At 50.3% G+C, this 11,852-nt stretch overlaps 1 protein-coding gene across 1 annotated transcript in view; it reads left to right on the forward strand.

The window, feature by feature from the left end:
* The window catches only part of LOC122368382 (beta-1,3-galactosyltransferase 1-like), a 54,625-nt gene extending 43,014 nt beyond the window's left edge, over nt 1-11,611 (forward strand). Inside the window, exons 4-5 of the mRNA XM_043342270.1 lie at nt 5,055-5,212; nt 9,180-11,611. Coding sequence (XP_043198205.1) covers nt 5,055-5,212; nt 9,180-9,932 — 911 coding nt within the window. The 3' untranslated portion in view covers nt 9,933-11,611. The remainder of the gene's footprint in view (nt 1-5,054; nt 5,213-9,179) is intronic.
* The last annotated feature ends 241 nt before the right edge of the window (nt 11,612-11,852 follow it).

Below are 11,852 nucleotides of genomic sequence, written 5' to 3' on the forward strand. Positions count from 1 at the left end.
TCTTTTTTGTATGCGTAACCTTTTGTAAAGAACACCATAGACGTCTTGGGTTGTTTGCATGTTTTTTTTAATTGGCCTTCATAGCATAACTTTTTGTAAGAGCGGATGGTTAGCCGAAGCACGTTGCGATATTTTCTAATTTTTCTTTCATTTTCTGATGTTCGTTCTATCAGAAATTGTTTTAGCAGGAGGTTACGTTTAGCAATGCATCTACGAAGGGCTGGTGTTTTCCATGGTTGAACAGGTGTCCAACGTTCGGTGGTTTTATGAGCAGTAAGTTTGGTCATTTTACGCTGTATAGTTGATATGAAAAGGTCAGCCCCTGTCTCTGGATATTCCAGAGAAAAAGCACATTGCATAAATTGAAGCTTAAACATTTGTACATAACAACAAGACTAAAACCAATCTCCGAATAAGTGTGAAAATGAATACACATGCATACAAGACTGAACAGAAAAGGTCATCCTGGCAATGGCTGGTGCGAGTGTGTCAGTGTGTGTGGGGGGGGGGGGGGTGCGTGTAGGAGGAGAGGTTATGTGTGAGAGTGTGTGCGCATAGTGTAAGCTAGTGAGAATATGAGTCATGGCAAAACTGAATAAAAGAATCGTGGCATGAAATGATGAATGATCATCAATGAAAAATGATCAAATTAGTAATGAAAATGATCAATGAAAAATAATCAAATTGATCAAAAATCATGGCAGAAAACACCATCCATTACATTAGTAGCATATTTTACACTGAGAGCGCGACCCCTGGTAACCCCTTAGTGTCAGTTTTTACCAGGTGAGGATGGTCACTACCCTAGCAGAAACTAAACCTAAACCAGGGCCTTACTACGGGTGGGGTGGTTAAAGCAGCCATGGCGTAACTAGCCCCCTAGTCACTACTTTCACTGTCATACCAGGCCCCCCTAGTCACTGAACCACGGGCTTACCACCCCCTCATAGTCACTGCTACGAAGACATTGCCAACCCTCCGTCACTGCTACTAAGGGCCTACTAGCCCCTTCCAGCAAATGTTACTACGGGTCGGGTGTACTACCCAACCCCTTGTAAAGCTACCGGGGGCTTGTCACCCACCCTTGTCATTCTCACCGCAGGATGCTATCGCAAATGAATCTGACGAGACGTTTTGCAGGTCGCTGAACTCTTGGATAGGGATGGGAATAATGAACTCCATCCGCCTATAATCCAAGAGCTCAGCGACCTGCAAAGCGTCTCGCCAGTTTCATTTGCGGTTTTATCCAACCGCCTCGTCACGTTACCGCCGCCCCCCCCCCCCCAATCGGCAAATACACGATCAGACACTGACAAAACGTATATTGAGAAACGTCTAGACACAGGACACCGGGAGGCAGCCACACAATTTTGGCAAAATTTAACACAAGCCTATCAAGGGCTTGTGTTAAATTTCGTCGTCGAAATCAGCCTCAAAAACAGTCAAATTCTTCATGACCGTTGATATACCATAAATGGACCAATATAGCACAAAGTCCACCGGCCAAGCCCCTCAAACTCAGCAGGTCACTGCACAGGCCCTGCAAAAAAAAAAAACAGCACACAGCCGCAGCGCACACTGCCACAACGACGCACAAACTGGATTCCCCAACCATCTCCGGCAGCCGAGTGCCGATCAGCTGACGGACTTTACCATACAGTCAGCGCCGATCGTGGCGACCTTGTTCTATCCATTGCCGAGAAAGCCCCAAAGGGGCGCTACTAATCGGTAACAAGCCCTGTTGCATTGCTTGGAAGCAATTAATTCGAAATCGCTCTTGCCCTCCCCCTTCACAGCTTCGCAAACGTCTCGGCACGATTTGGAGTTGAGAATAATGTCAATTTATAGAGTCAGAACGTCGGTCATTACAGATCATACATCGATAAACAATTTTTCATAACTACCTAGTTGTAGTGACATAGCGCTTGCGAATTTGCCAGCTCTGCGCGCTTGAGTTGACAATAATGGCTATTGGTTAATGGCAAGTTCTTGAATCAGAACGTCGATCACTGCAGATCATATATCGGCAAGCAATTCTTCGCACAAATGAAAACGAATAACGATACAGACTTGCCCAATGACCAACAACGCACTCGCCCCCGACCGCACGCGGCACGGCACACGGCGCAAATGGCGACGGAAAAACGCAAGCCGGGAACGCGTTTACGTGAAGGCTTCACAGGTGCGAGCAACTTTGTTGCCAGGAATGAAAACTTACCACAAACGATTAAAAAAAGTATTAGGGCAACCGGAAATATAGCTGTATTGACTTATAAAAATATAAATGTCATTCATCTTCCAAATGAATGACAGCCCCGTAGCTCAGCTGCTAGAGCGTCGGACTCCGCGTGGTGAGAGCATGCGTTCCCGGTTATAGCAGCCCGGGTTCGAAGCGCGACGGGCGCTTGACATTTATGGGCCTCCTGACAGGTATGGTTGCGGTTGGTGGCAGGCCGTAGCCAGGCGAAATCAGTGAGGGGACCGGCCGTGCGCGGCTAATGTGCGCACGTTAAAGGTAGTGTGCCACCTTTGAAAGATTTCCCATTTTATTTTTCCTAGGATAAGAAACTTCTGTTTTTACCTAATATCGCAAAAAAAAAATCAAAAATGGGCCTGGAATAGTGCCTTTTTCGCCTAAAAGTTTTTCGGTTTTTAGATATGTATAACAACTGTAGTGGGCTCACCTGCAAACAGGCGTCGGGCAACAATCGCGAATGCGGCGCACTTGTGACAATGAGCAAAGGTCATTATAGTGTTATGACCATACGACGTACGGGAATGAGTTATCAGCTGTCTAATCGTAGACAACACAATGTCGAGCCTTAAACTGTAAGCCCGTATTGGTATTGTTTCTTTTATTTGGCTGTCGAACATTATTTATGGTTTGAAATATGATTTTATGTAAAATAATTGATATGAAAAAGCCGTCTTATAAGTTATGACCCCATTTCACCACACGTAAGTGGCAGAAATGACAATGATCAGCTGACGCATTTTTCTTGGCCGAAGTCAGAGCGCGCGGCCCGACGCACCACGCGTATTTGGAAATTCCGACCTCGACGAGCATCAGAAGCCACCTAACAGGCGTGTTCGAAACCGCAGGAGATGATGATGAACGGGTTTATCGAAACTTGATTGGATGAGCATATCGGTAATAGCGATTTCAGTGTGTGCATTTATTGTTCATAGTGGTGTGAAATGTGGTTGGGGTACGACCGACAACCCGTCGGGGCGAATTTCGCACTGGGGTACTCAAAATTTGAAGAATTTAAGACGTTTCCATGAGTTTTGAAGGTATGGATAAGTTCTAAAAATCCGGTTCTCCTTATCTGGGCCATTAACTCCATACGGTCCAAGAAAGCTGGCACACTACCTTTAAACTTTGTACTCTAAATTCTGCCATAGAACTGGAATTGCGCGATCGGAGGGTAGAGGGCAGGGTCACCGTAACAAGCTTCGCTTAGCGGTGGCTCTGTCCTTGTGAATCCCTCCTATCAAAAGGTTCGGACTAAATTTATAAAAAAAAAAAATAGGCTCAACAATTTATTTGAAGCACATAGTCTACGGGGCAATGGAAAGTTGCTAACATGATTCAGCAATCTGGTAACCGTGACTTAAGCATTACCAGGGCCACTGAAAGCGTGACCCCTAGTAACCCCTTAGTTTCAGTTATGGCCGTGGGCATGGGTGGTAGCTTTTGCTGGCAGAAACTAAAGTGACACTTGGGGTGCATGGTCGCATGTGAACGGACATTAACGCCTTACCAGGGGGCTGGTAGGTGGAATTAGAGTGTTACCAGAGGGTCACATAGTCTGCCCCTGGTATCGACCTGGTCAAACCCTGGTCAGTGTGTCGAGGGCTGGTATACCCCTGATAATTTTCTCTCTCAGTGTAGCTCGTCTCAGCACGTAAAAGCGCATGTCCTGGAAAGGACTGGTGCAGAATGATGCTCGAAAGCGCGAGGCGCGCTCAACGAGCCTGATCTCTTTCAGGAATGACGGCAGCCTGCATCAGCTGGTTGTTTGGGGAGCGCCACTTCTATAACAAGTGTGACACAAAACGCTCTGAAAAAACTTGTCCCTGTCGCCTACAATGTTAGTCGGTCGTCACTTATGAAAAAAGTCATACTTGAAAATAGAAACGGGTCCTCGCTTGTCCTGTTAGCAGTTACCTACCTGCTGTGCCTAAGGCGCTAGAACAAACATACGCGTGCAGAGTACATACATCTTTCGAAGCCAGGCTGTAGCGGAGAGGTTTGTGGCAACCATATGGGTCATGCATTATGCATGATGCATACTCAATTCATTATTGCCAGTCGACTGTGAAGAAATTGTCATTCATACGTCATGGCCTACCTGCCGCTGGCCTGGCGTCACCTGGTGGCGGGCTCATATGACACGGAATGAGGTCGAGCGCGTCCTCAGTGTCGAGCAGAGGAAACGGCACGGTCACAGTGACGCCGGAGAGAACTAGACAAACAGTTGCACCGCTAATAGTCGGCATACGGAATACAGATGCACTGCAGTGCGCTGGCCGAGCTGACCAGCGCGGCCTGCGCCGCGGACCGCAGGTCATTGACCTGAACCTCCCCGGCCGACGTGTCTGGCACTTTCTGTTTGAGCAGCGCGGCTCTCAGGTCATGCATTATGTAGTTATTGTAGATTGAGCTGCCGTGAAACTGAATGGCAAACTCATGACTCATGTGGACATCTAAGTCTGACCACGAGACAAGGTGGTCAGACACAATATATCATCGCATTACATACAACAGCATGAGCATTGTGTGCCATGCGTGGATCAGAGCGAAGGATCTGCGATCTCGATGCATCTCAAGGAACGCTGGGGCCTGTACTCCCATTAAATTCCGCTCTGAAAGCTCGGAAAATCACGATGATATTTGTTTCTGAGGACGAAGGTAGCTAGTTACTCTCAGTCTCTTGTCTTTCGGTGTGTGCTATGGCAGTGGCGCTTGTGTGATTTGGCTGCGGTGTCGGGATCGTCCTGCTGGTCTGTGTGCTCGTCGGAGGTGTGGTGACGCCCCCGTCCGCTGGCAGTGCCGCTGTTCGACTGGGGCCCGACGGTCGACAGGAACGTCAGCCACTACGTGCGGCCGGGCCGCAACACCACGCTGCTGGCGCCGCGCCGGCACGCTGTCGACTCGTGCCGACCGCTGCTGCTCATCGTCGTCATGTCGGCCATCAGGAGTTTCCAGGTCGGTCCACGGCGAGATCCGCTGCAGACGGAGCGCGGCAGTGGCTAATGCCGACGCCGTGTCAGAGGAAAAATGTTTTACCCTGTCCTGCACCACCGAGGGCACGGAAAACTCGTGGTGCTGTAATTCGGTCTCAGAACTGTGCAGATGCATACATCCCAATGGTAAGCCATGGTAGGCCCGCGCCCGCTGGGATTGCAGCTTAAAAAACTGGTCCTTGGTCCTAACGGTCCTAATTGACTATCATTATAATCTGCTGAGAATGCCCTGGGACGGCACATAAGTACGACAGTTTACAAAGGCTCTGGCCAAAGTGGACCCCATAAAACGCATGTCATAGGGCTTATTTATGCCTTCATATTTTGGTGGCCTTTTGTGATCTAGTGTGTCCTCAGCCACACCAAGTACTGGTTTGGCTCCCGCAGGATATCTTAACCCTCGTCACCGTTCCGTGCTTCTATCCTCAGGATACTGAAATCCTTCTCTTCCACGCCGCAACCCCCCCCCCCCTCCGGGCTGAACCGGCAACTTTATCTCATGCGGGCTGCTCCCTTGGAGCGGCACCGCTGCTCCCAAGGGAGCGCACCCCGTAGCCGGGTGCAGTGAGTACCTTGGGGCTGGGTGGCCTGTCCTCTGGACGGGCTCAGCCCCGGTGACTCACTAGGGTGCCTGCCCAGACCAATGTCTCCCCATATATCCTATCATCCTCCCGGCTCTGAAATGGTCCCATTGGACCGAAAGGGCCTAACCCAATAAAAAAAAATTAACCCTCGTCCGTATTGGTGTTTTGCCAGCCTCGAACATATACTCGTAGGAGGTCCGTTGCCCCCTGCCGTTTGGCCCCTGATCGAGCTAGAGCTTCGCGGAAAATACGAGCGTGTTGCCCGTGACGAGAGGAAGCCGATGATATCCAATTTTAAGGTCCTAGGTCATCGGTTGACCTTGCAAGTCTGGTCAATGACCCAAAAGTCGGGAAAATCGGAACCTGTCATAACTCCGTAATGTAAAGCTGTTATGGTTTTTCGGGGTGCTGATCACGAATCGCGATCAGCACCCCGAAAAACCATAACATTCACGAATATCATGTTAGTTTTGATCACAGATGATGACTTCATGCATTTAGGCCAGGTCGGGTTAGGTCAGGTCACCCAGTAGGGGTCGTGCCGGGTATGCATAGTAGGTGTCAACCACTACTAAAAGCTTCGTAACATGTTACGAAGGCACCAAAACTACTTCGTAAATGTTCAGATGGTTGCCAAATTCGAAAGCGGCTGCAGAAACTAGCCTAGAAACATGTAAAACTCGAAAAAGTGAACCGAGGTCATCAAAGGTCAGTGACCTGACCTGACCTTTGGGTGACCCTGATACCCACCATAATGCGTGGGAGCAACATCATTTCACATGTTTAGACGTTTATAATCACAAAAAGACTGCAATACGCGCGGCTCATGCGAGCCGACATACGCTGAATCGCGATTCCGGCCAATAATGGTCTCGAGAAATAGGTCATTGGCCAAATATGGTCTCGAGAAAAAGGTCATTGGCCAAAGGTCATTTGGGTTAGGATCATGTAATTTTAATGGTAGGTGTGATGTGAAACTGATTAACTCGATGGTACTGAAAGTTTCGTCGCGATCGGCCGCTTTTTACGCGATTTTTTTTTTGTGTGTGAAAAACCGAAGTCCGTTCGACCCCCTTCCCTATACGGGCGAGGCTTAACCAAACCTTAGTCCCTAAAAGCTAGCAAACCAAAGTTGAGCGAGATGCGATTTGTTAAGCACCCGCTAGATCCCAGACTGTGAAAATGCATAAAAGTTGACATTTGTTTTCTTTGACCTGAATTGTGAGTCATCTGACATCAACAATAATTTTGAAAATAGAGACCGAAGTTTCGGAGTTGCAGTGGGCTCTGTAGAGCCCCCCGCCCCAGTCATTCGCGTTGTGTATTGGAATATACGCCAGTCCAATGCTGGTTGCCAGTCGATATGTTGCGGGCCAAGTGCGAAGGCTAGTCCATTCGCGAATGGCCTAGTCCAAGTGCGATAACGCACTTGGACTCGGCCGTTTGCGAATGGACTAGTCCATGTGCGTTATTGCAGTTGGCCTAGGCCGTTTGCGAATGGACGGGCGTTTATGCTCCCAGTCCAAGTGCGAAGTCAGGCCAAGTGCGAAATATCCAGCAAAGTGACGTCAACTTGGCAAGTCAACTTGGCATGTGCAAAGTCCCGTGTGAACAGTTTTTCGAACACTCACCGCACCGCACTCACCACACACAAGCCGCACCGTCCCGGTACACCACACCAAAGCAGAATGAATCGAGCGCCACAAACTCGACCAAGGTCAGGTCGGGTCATCAGCGGGGAGCCCGGAGCACGGTACTAATGGTCTCCGCACACCACGCGACTCTCCGCTGTTCGAAGGTCACGGGGATATTTGACCTCCCCAGATCCAAATCGGTGGCCGAAGCCTGGCCAGCGGCAACACGTTGCTATAATTTCCGCGTTGTGCAGGGTTCAGCGGAAAGTCGCATCCCGAATGGACCAGGTGTGTGGAGACCTTAACCCAGCGTTGCGCCAGCTCGCAGATCTGCTCCGGAGAACAAACTAAACATATAGCCGCAGTGGCGTCGCCACGGATTTTCGACTAGGGGATCTGGTCGGACGGTCAGTCAAAGTAATCCCCACTAAGTACTGAAAACTCCTCAGATTTAGACAATTTTATTTTGAGAATGCACCAAGATCGTTTTTAAAATATTTTATTTTATTCTTGATCGATTTTCGTGGCCAAAAGTGAGTGTGTGGGGGGGGGGGGGGGCGTCGGACCGGCATATTTTCAAGAATGTGTGTGTGTGTGTGTGTGGGGGGGGGGTCCGGACCCCTCCGACCCCCCCCCTGTCGGCGACGCCCCTGCATCGACCAGCGGTCCCCCATTCATTCGGAATCGTACCCCAATCCGAGGATCCATGCTTCCGGCGGCTAAGTGCAACGCCACAAACCCGTCCGTTCGCAAACGGCCTAGGCCATTCGCGAATGGCCGGCCATTCGCAAACGGACTAGTCCGTTTGCAAACGGACCGCCATTCGCAAACGGCCTAGTCCATTCGCGAATGGACTAGTCCGTTCGCAAACGGACTAGCCTTCGCACTTGGCCCGTAACAGATATATTGTCTGTGACGTTCACTGAGCGCGACTCAGCGGTGAGCGGCGGCGGTTCCCGGTGCCAGCGTGGCGCGGCGGTCGGGCGGTCGGCGCAGGCCGGCCGCTGTCCAGCCGGCGTTTCACTGACCCCATTGCTGGCACTGATTACACAGGCCGCCAGATAGGCCCCGATAGAGAGGCGGCCGCGCCTCACTATCGACCACCTATCTGCTGTCGGCGTGGGGGGACGCAGCTGTGAATTACGGACACTGGTCACCAGCTGTCGGCGCGCCCACCACCTACCTCCCCCCCCCCCCGCCCCGCCCCGGCCGTGCTCTGCTGGCGGTGGGCTGAGCGTGCGCTCGACATCCGGATAATCAAGGATAATTTTCCGGGATCACCGGGATCATTCGGTGTTTTAGGCTGTCACCGTGCACAACAAACATTGCAACGATAAAACAGCCGTTCGTAAAGCAAAAACTATCTAAATTCTAAAATGCGATTAATTGCATCCATGGTCCCTGCAATACCAAATAATTACCGGTGGTCCCGAAAAATTATCCCTCGTTTTCCGGATGTCGAACGCAAGGTTAGTCGTAACGCGTGACCACCAACAGCTGACCTTCCCTTCCCTCCGCTGCTGCAAACGTTCTTGCCAATTCACATGTTGAGTGACTTTTTATGACTGATGTGCTCTGGATGGACAATGGCCAGTCGGGCGATTCGCCAGTTCTCCTGGGGTGGCTGCGCTCCGCAAACGATGTGCTACTCTGTGGTCTCCAAATCCGTCACTAGGTGACTGGCTCTGACGCTGTGAATGTGTGCCGCCAGGCCCGCGATGCCATTCGGCAGACGTGGGGCGCGCGGGACGCGCTGCCGGCCGACGTCCGACTGCACTTCCTGGTGGGCACCACGGCCAACGGCTCGCTCTCGGACAACTTACGTGCCGAGAACGAGGTCCACGGCGACATCGTCCAGCAGGACTTCGTCGATGTCTACAGCAACCTCACCATCAAGAGCGTTATGATGCTCAAGTGGGCTACTGTGAACTGCAATCCGAGCTTCATACTGAAAGTCGACGAAGACATGTTTATCAACGTTCCAAATTTGGTTTCGTACCTTCGTGAGGACAAGCATGCCTCACCAGATCTAATTCTGGGCTGTGTCATCTGTAACGCAGTGGTGGTGCACGACCAGTTCTCTAAGTACTACTCTCCGAGGTACATGTACGCCCGGCCGCGGTTTCCCATGTACGTGTCGGGCACGGGCTACGTGCTCGGCTACCGGATCGCCGAGCGGATCTACCGACAGGTGCTGAGCACGCCGCTCTACCATCTGGAGGACGTGTTTCTCACCGGCATGGTGGCCAGCCGGCTCGGCGTGCTGCCCACCGACCACGCCGGCTTCAGCTATGTCAAACGCAAACTGGACCCGTGCGAGTTCCTGCGCGTGGTCTCGGCGCACAAGGTGTCGCCCGACGAGCTGCGCGAGGTGTGGCGCCAGATGGCGTTGCCGGACGTTCAGGAGCGCTGCCGGGCCGCCGAGCCGCCCAAGCCGCGAGCCCTTTCCAAGTGTAAGCACTGACCGGCAGACGACGCAAGGTCAGATGTCCGTTGGCCTTTTCAGACCAGCTGTGATACGCGGCGACGCTTCCCCTTGCCGAGGGGCCCGGAACGGCTGAGCTGAGAGTGCACCGGCTCCAGGCTTCCCGGGTTTGGCCACCTACTGGCCAACTATAATGCCATGTGAGTCACTATTTCGTGCTGATGTTTGGATCTTTGAAGGTTAGTGAATGCTAGATGAAGAACAGTCACCTGGTTGCTAATATTCATCTGAGCAAAGTGTCGTCGATATGTTTTGTAAAAAGGTGCGGAAAATGGAGGTGCTGACACACAGTGCTGTCATGAAAATAGGTTGACTGACCGATTAAAGCTAGGCTATTGGTTTTCGCTTAGGCGTGTATGGTGAGCGGCAGATTTACACATCCTTCTGCGGATGTAAAGACATCATGACCGTTTTTAGTGATGATTTTTGTCCTTTCGGACGACATGCCTTACACCGCACAGTGATTGGAGTTAGCGCAATGGTTGGACAGGAGCATACCACTGGTCACGGGGGTGATTTGTCCTTCATGGATCGAAGTGGCGAGATGTCGATCTATGATACCGAAATATTGTGCCTAATTGTACATTTATCGCCATTCCGAAGGAAGCTTGAATTATTGTAATGGGTTTAGTTTATCCGCAGGGGAACACTTGGTAGGCTTGCTTGAAGTGCACGAAGGTGTCGTGGCGTGATGCGGCCCGAAGGGCTTCCATGTCTCGAATGTTTTGTCCATTTGCTTTTTGGAAAGGCGAAAAGTTCATTATCGTATTCAAAGTCACCAGCGTTATTCTACGTTGTATACTCTTAGCCATGCCAGTCTGTCCCTCCTTGCTTGCGGATGTTACCTATCAGTCGGTTTTGTGTGCTTGTGTGTGTTGTTGGGTATCAAATATCAATCAATTTATTGACACCGGCGGCATGACAGCGTGTGGAGGACATTACTGCTCTGTGACGAGTTCGGTGGTCATGCTGGGTGGTATGCTCAAGTTAATTGTACTTTAGGTATCTGTCCTGGTACTAACTACTAATTGATGACGAAATAATGTCGAGACATTGACTAGTTTTGAAACCTTCTCCTAACTTCCTTGATTGTATTTGCTCGTAAGCCAACATTTGCATGTGAATCGATAATCTATGATGCTGCTGTGGTTTGCGTCGTACTAAGCTGATTATGAGAGTTTACCTACAGAGTCTATCCAATGGATGATTATACTCATCTATCATCTAATTACTAAATGAATGCTACCCAACTGCTCTTACCTCACTGCCATGATCTACCTTACGTCGTCTTCCTGATTGTTTCCGCTGGCGTTTTCGATTTCTGATGTTTGTGAGTGCTCGCGACACTTATGATGCTTTGGCAGGGCTACGTAATAGCGCGGTGCTTCGCCATGTTCGAACCGTCAATTGAAGACGGCAGTCATATAAATCGATTTATTGACGTGGTAGGCACGCACAACTTTAACAAATGCAATTAGAGCTTGTCGCCAAAGGCCTTAGTAGTGCTTAATGTCGTTGAAGATCAGCCTAGTCAGTTTCTTTCAACGATGACGCAGAGCAGATCAATATAAACCCGGGCGCGATTGTCCTGCTGTGAAACATTGCTGTAATTCGTCCTGCCCTTGAGGATCGGTGATGAATACATTTTCAACAGCTTATTCTGGCTCGTGTTCACTTCTCGAGCCAGAGTATTTGATATCGGCCCCGGGGCTCGACCCAGCTTCAGCTGTGGATAGCTGCTCAATAACTGGGCGATCACAGCTCTAACTGACAACGGGCAACACCAAAGGGCGAGCCTGCCAACGGGTATTCGGGCATCGTTGTCACACTGGTCTCTTCTTAGGTATCTCATCTCATTTCATCTCATCTCATTTCATCTCATCTTTTATATTTAACACA

This window comes from Amphibalanus amphitrite, unplaced genomic scaffold (genome assembly GCF_019059575.1).
Source record: "Amphibalanus amphitrite isolate SeventyFive unplaced genomic scaffold, NRLGWU_Aamphi_draft 000944F_arrow, whole genome shotgun sequence".
Classification (NCBI taxonomy): Eukaryota; Metazoa; Arthropoda; class Thecostraca; order Balanomorpha; family Balanidae; genus Amphibalanus; species Amphibalanus amphitrite.